This window comes from Trachinotus anak, unplaced genomic scaffold (assembly GCF_046630095.1).
Source record: "Trachinotus anak isolate AG129_WGS33_773 ecotype Australia unplaced genomic scaffold, CSIRO_AGI_Tana_v1 ptg000010l, whole genome shotgun sequence".
NCBI classification, from domain to species: domain Eukaryota; kingdom Metazoa; phylum Chordata; class Actinopteri; order Carangiformes; family Carangidae; genus Trachinotus; species Trachinotus anak.
This window is the reverse complement of record NW_027273861.1, coordinates 23,348,103-23,361,928: the sequence shown is the minus strand read 5'-3', so window position 1 is coordinate 23,361,928 and position 13,826 is coordinate 23,348,103. Positions and strand designations below refer to the sequence as shown.

Sequence of the window (13,826 nt, the reverse complement as noted above, 5' to 3'; positions counted from 1 at the left end):
TTAAGAAAATAAAAATAAGCCCATAAATAAGAAAATTCCACGTATCGATGTTTATTTGAGATAACCTATGTGTTTTAAGTGTAATTGATAATAAATACAATAAGAATGTATTAATTGTCTTTTTAAGGTCCTTTCTGTGGCTTTACTGCAGTTCCCTGAAATTTTAGTTTTTTCCATGTGGTATGCCAGATGTTTTTGTTGTCTATTCTCACATGTTTATTTTAATAGAATGCAGTTTTTACTGTATTTGATTAATTTCTTTATTCCTGGTTATCCTATGGTGTAAAACCACTTGGAAGACCACTAACAATGAGAGTATTTTTAGGGCCTCTGTGGTCCAGGGCCCCCGGTTTGGGCGGCCCTGCTGACTCGGGAGGAGGAGGAGGAGTGAGTGTTTGTCGGCAGACAGTCAGTCAGGAGCACCGGAGTCCCAGCGGCGGTCTGGAGAGTCAGAGCGGGGAAAACTGCGTCCAACACGGGAGAACTCAGAAGGAGGAATCCGACATGAGTTGGGGAACGGAGCTCTGGGTACGTTTTAACTCTTTACACTGTGTTTCGGACCAAGTGTTTGGCTGGTTTGCTTCGTTTTTTTTTCTTTGGGGACTTTTGGGGAATCGGGTGGGAGAAAGGTGCCGTGTTACCTTTTAGCGGCTAACGTTCGCGCTAGCCGGCTGGCTGCGCTGTTAGCCGGCGAGGCTAATGCTAAAGCTAATCCGCGGTGCACCTTAACGGCTGTGACAGCGGCGGAACAATAGATGGGCAAGTCTGCAGACATACGGCAGCAGGGGCAGCAGGGGTGGGGGGTGGGGGGGTTACACCACCTTCTACATGCCAACAGTAATCATATCTATGTTTTGATGTTTTTTTTTTGTTTGAGCGGCATGTTGCGAAGTTGCATCTTGGTGTTTTTTGTGTGTGTCACACCCTGTTTCAAAGAGAAGCTGGCAGGGATTCCCGGTGGCAGCAGGGGGGGGGGGGGGGGACGGTGGGAACCGGGACAGAGACCCTCCTGCTCCGTCTCCTTAAAATCAACCTTACCGTCACAGCTGCGTGTTTTTATCAACTAATTGGCATAACGTGTCTCTTTGTTGCCGGCTGTCCAGTCTTTTGTCTTAACCTCCATGTGATCAGAGGGGACACATGCTCATATTAGCTGATATACAATACACCCAGATTTTCTAGCTATTTAAACTCAAAGAGAAGCTAATAAAAGTCAGACATAACGTATTTTATCTCTAAAGTCACTCAAACATGAGCCGCAGCTGCTGCTCTTTGTCAAGCACAGTAGATCTCGGAGTCAATGAGCATCTCCTTTTGCATCAGCCTCATGTCTCAGATGGGTCATTATAGTGTGGATTAAATATTTGTTGCAGCATTGGCTTAGTATACTGAACATTTGTTTCAGTCTTGAGTTATCATTGACAGGATGGCGAGCTCCAGCCTCTGTTTTTTGGGGTGTTGGCCATCACAAGCTGTTGTAACCAGAGAGGCAACCAGCAGCATCTCTCTCTCTCTCTCTCTCTCTCTCTCTCTCTCTCTCTCTCTCTCTCTCTCTCTCTCTCTCTCTCTCTCTCTCTCTCTCTCTGTGTGTGAGGAGGGAGCACTTCACCTCCCTGAGATGACACTCCTCCAGTTGACCTCAGTGGTTATCTGCAGTTTAAAATAAGCTATTCTTTTCTCTCTTTTTTTTTTATTTTTTATTTTTTTGTTGCTCGCTCAGCACTCAAATGTAACACGACCATGCTGCCACAGCCGAAGACATAACTGTTTTCTTATGTGTGATTCAAAAGGATTTGGAAATAGTCCACACATGAACACAGATGTGATGTGTCAGGATTTGTGTTTTTTGGACTCATGTCTCCCATTCAGTTTTTCTTTTATTATTGAGGATGTGAGGATAGAGTACAGTCAGCACTGTCAGTTTGTGTTCCCAGTTAGACATATGCAGACATTGGCTAGTGAACCTTGCTTGAATACTGGCAGAGAATTTTAGATTTGAGTTGCTTCATTAAAGGTTTGACTGTGTATCCAGTCTGTTCCTTTAGCAGGAAAAAAAACAGCAGATAGATGTTTCTGTTATTGGAGTCAAAGTATTTAAATGTGTCTTCAGTCCTCAATAAGACTGCAAGCTTTAATTGTGAATAGTTTTTTCTTTTTAGTAATAAGTTAATCATTTAAAACGGTAAAAGAAAATTAATTGACCAAATGTTTCAGTTGTCTGTGTTTTTAAGAGTGTGAAATATTTCTGTACATATGTCAGAGCTTTCTATTTGTTTTGAAGGCTTGGGCTTTTTATGTGCCCTTTACTTTCCTTAGTGGCAAGAATATAAGCTTTATGATTTTATTGCAATGTGAACAGTCCAATATTTTTAGTCTTTCCTAAAAGTTTCAGGATCTAATAAAAGAAACATTGGGAGAGAAATTCAAGTTTACAGAAAATTTAAATGAAGTTAAAGGAAACAAAAAAAATACAGAAACTGGATTGAAATTCAACAGCAGGATTTTAAAAGGTCCAAAACTAAAGTAGTAAATCCACCATCAGTAATCCAATTAAATAAGTCCAGGGAATGGCATCAGTAATAGAAAATGGTGACGTAAGATTCCAAGTGTTACTTGCTCATTAAACAGTTTCAGCTTATCTCGCCTTCCGTCAGCGCTGTGGTAAAACAAAGCAGGCTATGATCTGCTGAGTTGTCTGACAGACCGTCATAATCCCCTGAGTCCACTGATGAGATTAATGTGCTGACTGTCTGATGTCAGATTACACGTGATTGGCTGTCTGATGTCAGATTACGGATTATCGTCCGGAAGATTATTCGATGTAAAACTGTTGATTGGCTGTTGCATTTTACATATGACTGCCTATCTAATTCAAGAGTCAATATACTATATTGTCTCTCTAAATTCAAGATATAGACCAACACCTGAATAATAACTCACAATATAGGTTCTTGGTACCCATATCTTTAAACTGTAACTGTACTATTCTACTCTAATTTCATTAAGGCTGCAAATAATGATTATCTTCATTATTGATTAATCAGACAATAATTTTCGTGATTCCTCTATTATTTGTTTGATCTATAAAATGTTAGAAAATATTCTATAGGTTAGACAAAAGTCTGAAAAAAATGTTACAAAAGTTAGTCTATCAGAGTTTTTTCTATCCTGTTAATCATCTTCCTGGCTCTCAGATTTCAAACCAATGGACTAATCGATTAATAAACTGTACTCAGTGCAGCTCCAGCGTCTAGCACTCAAAATAAGATTAGTACATTCAACATTGCTTGGTGCCTTTGCGTTTGCGCTGCATTTTGGCTCTAACCCAAGTCTTTGAGACATTACAAAGCAAGCGAGGAACATCCTATTACCGCGCTGGCTTCCTGCCCTCCGAGACACACACATAAAGTAGGAAGTGTTAGTCTGAATTAAAGCTCTGTCTGCTTTTTGCGTGTGCGCTTAGTGCCAGGATGCTGCCATGCTGTGCTCTGGTCTGTCTGGTCGAGGTGAGTTGGAGGCCAGCAGAGCAAAACAGAGCAGAGCAGCCAAGTCCGACTGAAGGACAAGAGAGTGACAGGCGGTCGTCTCTACTGATCGGACAGGCTGAAAGACAAGGATAAGGGGATAGAGGTGTAGGACAGAGGACAGGCTTTAAATGGCTGGCTAGACTTGTGATTTGACTTTGAAGTGGAAAGGAGACTGTAGAACAATTGTTGAAAGTCAGATTCAGAGCAGTGAGCAGGTTTTTACCCTCTTCCAAATCAAGGGCTCACCGGATTTTGCTTTTCTTTCTTTCATGTGTTGTCTGGATTTGGAAAAGGCTTATTACTGTGTTCCCTCAGGTGCTGTGGAGGTGCTGTTGCAGTACTGGGTGCCAGGGTTATTTGTGAATCATTTGATGTTTGAAGTAAAAGGATTGTTTGTATTCTTTGCATCAGGTGGCGTTCAGACAAGGGTGCTTGTTATACCCACTCCTGTTTGTGATATTTATAGACAGTAGCCTGCAGTATATGACTGTTTTACTGTTGGGTAGCATCTGTGCTGCTTTCAAATTGTGTTGTGGGAATATCGTCTCAGATATATTTGAAGACTTGCCAATATATTGAAGGGCTGGAGATGCACCAGCAGTGAACACCTTTGGAAACAGACATCCTCAGCTGTCTGTGAACATCACACCAGTGTTTATTTAGTCTTTAATTTGTGAATTCATATCAGTAGTAAAGAAAAATTAATGTAGCTCTAAATCCTTGACTTGTGAATGTGAAGATTTTTAGAGGTACCATGACAATGGTGACTGCTCTGAAGAATTAACTAGTTATTGAGAAACGGACAGAGGATGGTATCTGTTTAGTTTCTAAAATAATCTCTCTGATATAGGGATAGCTTAGCTTTTAATGACAGGATGCAGAACATATTGACAGGCCTATGTGACTTAAACAATAAATAAACAATATATTAATTGGCAGAAAATTTGGTAATCAATTAATTATTTGAATCATTTTTCAAGGAAAAATGCTGAACTGGCTCTACTTCTCAAATGTGAGGATTTAATGCTTTTGTTTGTCATTTGTGATCATAAACAAATTATATTTTAGGTTTTGGTTTGTGGGTCAAATAAAATAAACAATTTGAGTTAATCTCCATGGGCTGTGGGAAAGTATAACGACACTTTAGAGACAATAATCGGTTATGAATCTCCATTTGTTGTGTGGCAGTGGCAGTGGAAGCTCGTATGAGAGAGGGTTCCTGTTGTTCAGTAGGGGAGCACTCTGGTTCTTAGCAGGTCACAGCGGGTGTGAATGAAGTCATGTTGAAGCTGAAGGCACTGGCCTGCACACGACAAGCTGTTATACCCGGTCCAGCCAAGCTTGTCAACACATTGTGTGTGCATGGAGGGGGTGTTTTTGAAAGTGCGAGGGGGAGAAGATGTTGTTTAACGGGCCTGGATGTGTGAGAATGATAGCTGATAGCCCACTTTGTTTCGTTAATGTCCTGCGCGTGAGGGTGGATGTCTTCCTTAATTAACAAAATTGTGCTAACACACATCTCCTGGTGAGTGGGAGGAAGATAAGATGGAGATTAAGGAAGGAGGTGTGAGAGAAGGATGGAAGAGAAGAAAGCCCATAAAGAGGAAGGAAGGGAGGAGGTTTAATGACGGGAGAGGAGGGAGATATTTTCATAGGGTGGGAGGAGGTGAATTGATAAAGGCAGATGGAGTGAGAGACAAACAGAGTTTACAGATATAATGGATTAGATGAAACTTTAATGATCCCAGTGGGGAGATTGGCTGCTGCAACAGTAAGCAGTAACAGGATACATCACAAATGAAAGGACTGTCAGTCAGAGTAAAGCAAAATGAGTTCATCTAAACAGATCCAAACATTAACAATGTGCAAAATGTTAGCAGAAAGCTAGTGTACCTAGGAACCCTTTTTATATCCTTTCCTTTTCTTCCCATTCCAAATCTCATTGTCATTAATCAGGTGTGTCTGTGTCCATTGAAATATTCAGTTTAATGACTGAAATGCCTGATTGGCTCAGCCAGTCACAGATTCATGCTCTTGATAACATGTCTGTGTTTGAAGCTGTGATTTTGCTTATTTTGATTAACAACTTTAACATGAATAATGTCAGATGTGTTTTTACCGTTGTGTAGTGCCAGTTGACTTAGTTAAAGGCCCTGCACACCCGTACCCACACAGGCGATTTGAACAACAACACTGCCGTAGAAAAAAAGACAGCCCCTGACCTTTTTCACAGCAGACATTCTGACTGCTCATATTTCAGGTTTCCATCCAAATTTAGAGCAACTTTCAGCTGTATTTCCAAAAAAATTGTCAAGAGAAAAAGAGTGTGAGTTTTTCATCTCTTCTGTGAATATTGGGAGTTGGTTCATTGGGATAAATTGCTTGTGATGCTTGTTCTCTTGTCTAGTGCTGTTTAAATCAATGCAGAAGAAGAGGGCGCAGTAAGATGACGTAATTAAAAAGGCACAAGTCAAACCTCCTCTTCAGAGGATGTCTAAATCTCATCAAATCTCTACGTCTTTCATTTTGAGGAAGTTGTACTAACTCATCCTCACAAACACAGAGCTGTTGTCTCCCTCCTCTTGGCGTTTTTTCAAAATCTGTCCTCACTCCTCCCATCCCCTCCCTCCCTCTCTTCCTTCCTCTCATCCTCCCATCCCCTCCCTCTGGATGGGATCACAGCCGAATCCACCCAGCCAGCTGTTTGGCAGTCAAGCCCCTCCTGGATTCAGACACCATCACACCTGTATGACTTTAAGATGAATGCAGTGACCCCGGATAAACCAGTTTTCCTGTGTGTCTAAATGGGTCAGCATGTGTTATCTGACCCTGGCTTTATGACTTGTCTCTGAATCAGGACTTATTGTTGGTGTAGTCCTGCTTTTCTTTGCTATGAAAGGGTGTTTAACTGTAGGATTACTATTTGGTCTCTGACGTGTTCAGTACCTGGATGGTTACTTTTGGCCACAGTTGGTGTCATAAAACTCTACAAAGCATCTAGTGGAAGTGCTGGTTCCAATTTGAGAAAACAAAGTGATTAAGGTTTGGCCTGTTCTTAGATATTTGACTTGTGGTAGATAACTTTAATTTTTTTTAAACTTTTGGTTTATTGTCTTTCCAAGTCATAAAGATAAACCTTATTATTATTTTTTCATCTATTGTTGCGACATCAGTGTCAATTATACTTTTTTTCCAGGAAGTAAAACTGAGTCACCAGAGACTGAAACAGCTTCAGACCTCTCAGAGTCACAGCAGGTCTAGATGCAGGACTTTGGTCAGAGCTGCAGCTGTGCTCAGTGTTATGCCGTCTTCCAGGAGTCGGTCTGTCAACTGTTTATTAGTCAGTTACTTTAATAGCCAGCGGATAAAAATGCAGGCTTTAGGACACGTGGAAAATTGGAAGATGTTGGGAGTTTTTCTGGTGAATTTTTCCTAGTTCTCCAACCCAGTCATTACGCTAAACCTCTGCTGGATGGCTGGCTGGTGTCAGTCTCAGGCCTGCTCGAGTAACACGCTCACACACAGTAGTATACTGATGACTTTACCTTTGCTCAATCCAGGAGTCCATTTTAATATCTCTGATTGTATTAGGTACTGTTGCAAGGCAGTGAGCAGAGCTTAAAGGCCATTATACTCCGATTTTCTTAAAGGTCCCATATTGTATAAAGTGAGATTTCCATGTCTTCTTTGATTTTATATATAGGTTCCATATTAATACTGTGAAAGTATCAAAATGCTCAGTTGACAGAGAAATGCAAGAGAGTGTTCACCTGAAATCTGCTCTATTTTTATTCAATCACTTAGAAAATATTCAGCCAATCAGAAGAGAGAGGCTCAGAGACTGTTCTCTGTACTTAATGCCCACAAATGTCTTCTTATAGATATGAAAACTTTAGATAAAATGCCGGAAAAGTGTAAAATATACAATCTTTTAATCTGTTTTCACAGAATGCGCCCATTAAAGCTGAAGGGTGGAATTGATTACTTGATTAGTCAATTGATGGAAAATTAATCTGGAGCTATTTTGATAATGGATTAATCCTAGAATCATTTTTGTGACAAAAATGGTAAAAATGTAATGTTTCAGGTTGTTAAACATAAGAATTTGCTGCTTTTCTTCATCTTGTCTTCCTTGTGTAAATTGAATAGCTTTAGATTTTAGACTATTGGTCAGAGAACCTTGTGCTCTGGGAATATGGTGGTGAACGGTGTGAATGGTGCTGGCAATTTCCCCTTATTTTCTCATGATAGACCAAGTGGTTATTTGATTCATTGAGAAAATAATTGGCAGATTAATCATCAATTAAACCCTAGTTCTCCCACCTCCAAATGTTGTTTTGTATCCAGCTGTAAGAAGATCCTGACCACTGTAGTTTACCTCGTGGTAAAACAGTAAACAGTATTCAGAGTTGGTGACTTAGAAACAAGATGTCCTCCAGCTGATGTCCTTTGGTTGCTGTGTACTAAACACATCAGCTGCTAAACCTGCTCACCTCTGCTGCACTGATGCTATTTGCTCTGGGGACGGACACAGGACCAAATTACTCAGTGACATACAGGCTCAAACACAAAACACCAGCTGATTTACAGATAGACACAAGGACAACTTGAAGACCTTTACTTCAGACCAGTTCAGTTCCATGCGTAGAGATCAGTTTCTCTGTCTCTGCGGTACCATTACTTCCCATAGCTACCAATGTTAGAGCATGGAGAATAAATCTTGCATGAATGAATCAAGGACCATTTTGTTCCCTGTTTGTGTGTGTCTGTTCATGTGAGAAACGACAAGTCGGTGTATGTTTGCCACGTGAAGATAAACCATTAGCTCTTCTTATCCCATTGCAGAGTTGATAATTGCCGCACTTCCTCCCTGCCCATCTTTATGCCAATAATCTTCACCTCCTCCTCTTCATCTCCTCAGCCAACATCCCTTTTTACTCTTGGGACCGGGCAGAATTCTTCAGCACAGACACATTTATAAAAAGGTTTCCCACAGGCCAAGATTAAATGGGAAGAGTCTTAAGATGGTTAAAAATGCTTAATGTTACTGAGCCTCAAATAGACTTTAGTGATGCAGAGCTGCTATTTGAGACTGTTTTCTCCCAGGGGCCACATATGGGAAGGTTTTTCTTTTTTCTTTCGCTTAGGTTCAACTGGATACAATAATGGTTAGAGTGAAACTTTATAGTGAGGACAGTAGAAGGATCAGATCACCCTTTGCATCCATTTTCCAATTAGACCAAGATTTCTTAAAGGTTTTCTCCTTATTACAAGATCTAAAATATTTCTGACCCTTACTTTTGTGTATTACTTTCAAAAGCATGCTGTTGGCTCCAAATGATGTATGTAGAGATGATGAATTTTAAACCACTTTAATTTAGCTGAGGCCAGAAGCAAATTATTGCCCTAGGACATGCCACATGGGATCATGATCTAAAGGTTCAAAAACTTTTAAGAGTATTTGGATTTCCTGGAACCATCTGAAGTGTGCTGATGTAGCAGTTGGCATTGTGCACAAGCAACACAAAAGCAATTTTATGAGGGTGCCTTATCAGACTTGGGGAGCCTTTGTGGTGCATTCTTCTGCTGTTGTGGTCGAGAAGTGTATGTATGGGAAACAGTGGCTTTTGGCAGGAATTCGCGACAATGCACGTACCACAAATACAGACATCATGTGTAGAAACTGTATTTACATGGGACAAACATAACTAGGACAGCCCCACCCCCCCCCCCTCTCACTTGTCTCCCGTGTTTCCTCTCTCCCTCCCTGTCCGACATACAGCCTGTTTATGTACAAGGAGACAATGTTAATTCTAGCAACAGACGAGTTTTCCCAGGGTGTTTATGTGGCGGATGAAGTTCCAGAGCCCAATAAAACTGCTACATGCTGCTCATTTGCACACACACTCTCTAGCTGCTCTGCATGGAGGGTTGCTGGTTACCTAGGTAACCTGTTCATGAAGTACACAGTGTACCCCCTTGGTTACCGCGACTACCCCAGACCATAATATGTCAGGTAGTCAGAGTGCAGGATAAAGGACCTTAAAACACAGAGACACTGGGGATTACAAACCAGTTCACATCCAGTCCACTACTATCAGTAACAAAGAAAGATGTGTATTTTTTATTTTTTTTTGATGAAAAGTAAAGAATTTGTTGTCCTGTTCTTTGGAAAGTGGGAAACATATTTTCAACATCTTTTTTATTTCCCCTGACAACAGGCTTGTTTAGCCTTCAACGCTTAAACCAGCCAAGTATGAATTACAAAGACTTACAGGGGGGAAACATTTCACAATGAGATGACAACAATAGTCTCAAACAGGATTCAGATTTCTGCACTTATTTGTGAAACAATTTAAACCCACTTTGTGACCCACTATTGTCTCCCAAAGCACTCTTTAACAAACACCACTTTGTGCTGATCTAGTCTAGACTCACCATTGTTCATGTAAAACCCTCTTAGTGTTAACAAATTAATACTCACGAGGATGTAACAGAACCACTGCTGCAAGACACATAATGCTCATGGCTGTAGAAGTGCCACAAGATCTGTAGCATCATGAACTGATATTAATCCTAACTGAAGCAGTAGCACTAGCTAGAAATAATACTAGCAGCCAAGAGTAGTAAATTAATCTTACTGTAGCATCATTGTTCACAAGGTTTACATTTTTGGATTTTTGTGAAATGTTTGAACATTTATCAGATTAATTTTTATGAAATTTGGTACTGATATTCACGATGCCAAGAGGATAAATTGTAAGAAGTTTGGTTATCCTCTGACTTTTCATCTCACGCCACCCCTAGGTCAAAATTTCACTTATCCAATACTTAAATTTCTGACCAAAACCTGCAGAACTATTGACACTCCTGTCACCTTGGCTGTACTTTGTGTCTAGTACAAATTAGCAAATGTTAGCGTGCAAACATGCAAAACTAAGATTGTGAACATGATGAACATTATACCAGCTAAACATCAGCATGATTTTCCGTTGTGAGCCTGTTAACATTAACATTTATGTGAAAGCACTACTGTGCATAAGTACAGCCTCACAGAAATGGCGCCGCAGATGGCTGCCTCGGTGTTTTGGTGCGCTCTGCACCATTCACTAGAACAAATTCCTTGTACGTGAAAACATACTTGGCAATAAACCTGATTCTGATTCTGATTCTGATTCTGATGTGTTAGCATGGCAGTAGGTTCTTAGTCTTGTTCCATTTTTATTAGCTGTATCAACATTTATATGATTATTTAGCAAAACGAAATGAAACTTGTTTTTTTGGGGGGTTTTTTTTGTTGTTTTTTTTACTGGGTAAAAGTGTGATGTAAAGTGGAGTCTGCACATTTGGCTAAAGATTGATTGTCAGAGAAAAACACCTGTACTGTTGTGATATTTCAAAAGTTAGCAAGAAGTGCGCTTTATTGCTGTGCAAAAAGGCCAACAGAGCAACAACTCTAAACAACACTGTAAACAACAAACAGTTTAGCTAGATAGCACTCGAGCTAATGCCAGTGGATAATAGTAAATAATAGTCGGATCTCTCAGTTCCACTTTTAAGTTCCACTTCCTACTTTTGAATGTAATAATCAGAACATTGAAAACGTAGGTTGATCTCAACTACAGTTAATTTGTCTGTTTTTTGTTTTTTTTAATATAGAAACACATTTTCAAGTTTTTAAAAAAACTTAGTTCAGAATATTTGTCAGTTTCACCAGTATGTGTTTAAACATCCAAACGGGGAATAAATGAAAACATTCATGTAGACTGCGGTGAGATTCTCTGTCAGCACGTCACATGATGAGAGCAGTCATGCTCATTCGCTCCCTGCAGGAAGTAAAGGGGCATTTCTCTGAATCTGCATGCTTATTTATACCGTGGTAAAGACTTATCTGAGGAGATGTTTCCACTGAATGCAAGCTGTTATTGAGTTAATGTAAGATATTTCTGGGGAATTTCCACTGGATATAAGGGAACATTGTAGGAAATATTCCACTGACAACACTAACTGAGACACTGCTCAGAGATATAAAAGGAATCTCTTACAGAGAGACACACAAAGATTTAAAACCAGATTTATACGGCATATAGGCACTTGTAAATGCTATCCACTGAAAAATGACTGTATCTGAGAGTCTATTAACTGTGTTGAAGGAATAGTTTTGGCAAATTTGCTTATCGACATTCTTGATTAGGGTTTGATGAGAAGACTGATTGCAATCTCATATGTGAAGCTACAGCCAGCAGCTGGTTAACTTATAGCTTAGCATAAGCACTGGCTGCAGCAATTATTCAATGAATTAATTATCAACCGGAAATATACCTGCAACTATTTTGATAATTGATTATTTTTCATTTTTCAAACAAAAGTTGAGCAGCTCAGATGTAAACTTTTTGATAGTGTAATAAACTGAATATCTTTGGTTATGTACTGTGTTGATGGTTTATAGATGAAACAATGATTAATTGAGAAAATAATTAGCAGATTTAATGATAAGAAAAATAATTGTCAGTTGCAGCCTCAGTCTTAACAACATCAGCACCTCTAAAGCTCATTGATGACCATATTTTACATTGTGTGTTTAATCTGCACAATTTGTCATTTTTGCGTCTCTGTATTTGAATGTAGCTGGTTTGGTTTTTGTGCTGCTGTAGCTTTATGTTAAATGGACAGACATGAGAGAGGTATCGTCTTCTCATCTAAGGCAAACTGTTCCTTTAAAAGGAAACACACTAGCTTGGCTGGGGCCTTGTGCACTGAGGCAATGATATGTTTTTTGCCTGCTTGTATCCGGACTATACCCAGTCACTTTGTTTATTTGAATGAAAATTTGCCTATGTATATGCTTATGTACCAAACACCTACTCTGTTTTGCTAGTCACATGTTAAAGTGTCAGAATAGAGACAGCTAAAATAATTTATTCTCTCTCAAATTATGGATTATTTTGGTTGCTGGTGTTGAATGGACTAAAACTGATGCGATTGTATTTGTTGTCTAAAAATAGTGCCAGCTGTCAGCAGCCAAACCAAGTGTTGTAGCACAAAGTCAGCCACACTAACCAGTGTGAACAGAGCAAGGAGAGGGTGTCATGGTCAACGCACTCACTCACTCATACACTCACACAGCTGGGAGCCTCGTGCCAAACCCCAACTGTGATTATGGCACTTGAGTCAGCAGTTGGACAGATCAGGGATCCTGTGGCTTCTTTCTGAGATGAACGAGGTGTTTATGTTTGCGTGTGCGCAGGCATGCAGATATGGTCTGATGACACAGCTCAGTGGATTGCTGAACAGATACAGTAATCATCACATCCTGTTCTTCCATATTGGACACACAAACATGAAACACTGTGGTTAATTGTGTGGACAACCACTGAGACTGATTGTGCTAAAATTAGTCATCTGTGTGTGCGTTTGTGTGAGCCTGTTAAAGGCTACTTTTGGGGACAGATTTCAGACTAAAGACCAGTTAATTGGGGACAGCTTGTCCAACTGGGGACAAAAGCCGTGTCCCCAATTGGGGAAAAAACAGTTTTTTGGGTCAGTGGTTTGGGGTTAGGTTAAGATTAGGTTTAGGTAAGGGTTAGGGTTAGGCAAGTAGTGGTTAGGGTAAGATGTTGACAATTTCGGTATTGTGACAAAACTAGTATAAAGTGTGAGTCTGAAGCTGAACAATAAGTCAATTAATCAATTTATCAACTGTTCTTGTACTTGAGTAATCACTGGAGTCATGGATAAAGCTAAAGGATTTTCAGTTCCTCTCTGTTTTAAATAAGTGCAAACTGAATATTCTGGGCTTTTGGATTGTTGATCTGACAAAAAATACATGAACACATACACATGAAGGAATCGCGTTGTCTGGGCAACTGTGATGGGCATTTTTGCTATTTACTAACATTTTTTACCACCAATCGTTTAAATGAGAAAATCATTAGCAGATTATTTGATAAGGAAAACCATTGTTAGTTGCAGCCCTAAAGAGAAGCTACAGCTTCCCAGCACGCTCAATCCAATCACATGCAAAAGGCTGTGTGTGTGTGTGTGTGCGTGCGTGCGTGCGTGCGTGCGTGCGTGCGTGCGTGCGTGCGTGTGTGTGTGCGCGCGCGTGCAGGCAGGCAGGCAAGCAAACCTGATTATTTTGTGATGTCATCCTGAAACACATCTGGCCACTCAGAGACTCAGACTGAGGATTGTTTAATGCAACAAGCTCCCTCATCTCTGTCCTGAAGAACAGGGTTTCCTCTGTTGCAGGATCAGATAGTGACCCTGGAAATCCGCTGGGCGACCTTCAGTGTCAGA

General features: G+C 40.2%; 1 protein-coding gene across 3 annotated transcripts in view; it reads left to right on the top strand.

Moving 5' to 3' along the window:
* The first annotated feature begins 302 nt into the window (after positions 1-302).
* Positions 303-13,826, top strand: part of fnbp1l (formin binding protein 1-like) — a 51,638-nt gene continuing 38,114 nt past the window's right edge. For all 3 annotated transcript variants that reach the window (XM_071486312.1, XM_071486311.1, XM_071486313.1), the window contains exon 1: positions 303-528. In XM_071486312.1, the coding sequence (XP_071342413.1) occupies positions 310-528 (219 nt within the window). In that variant the 5' untranslated portion in view covers positions 303-309. The remainder of the gene's footprint in view (positions 529-13,826) is intronic.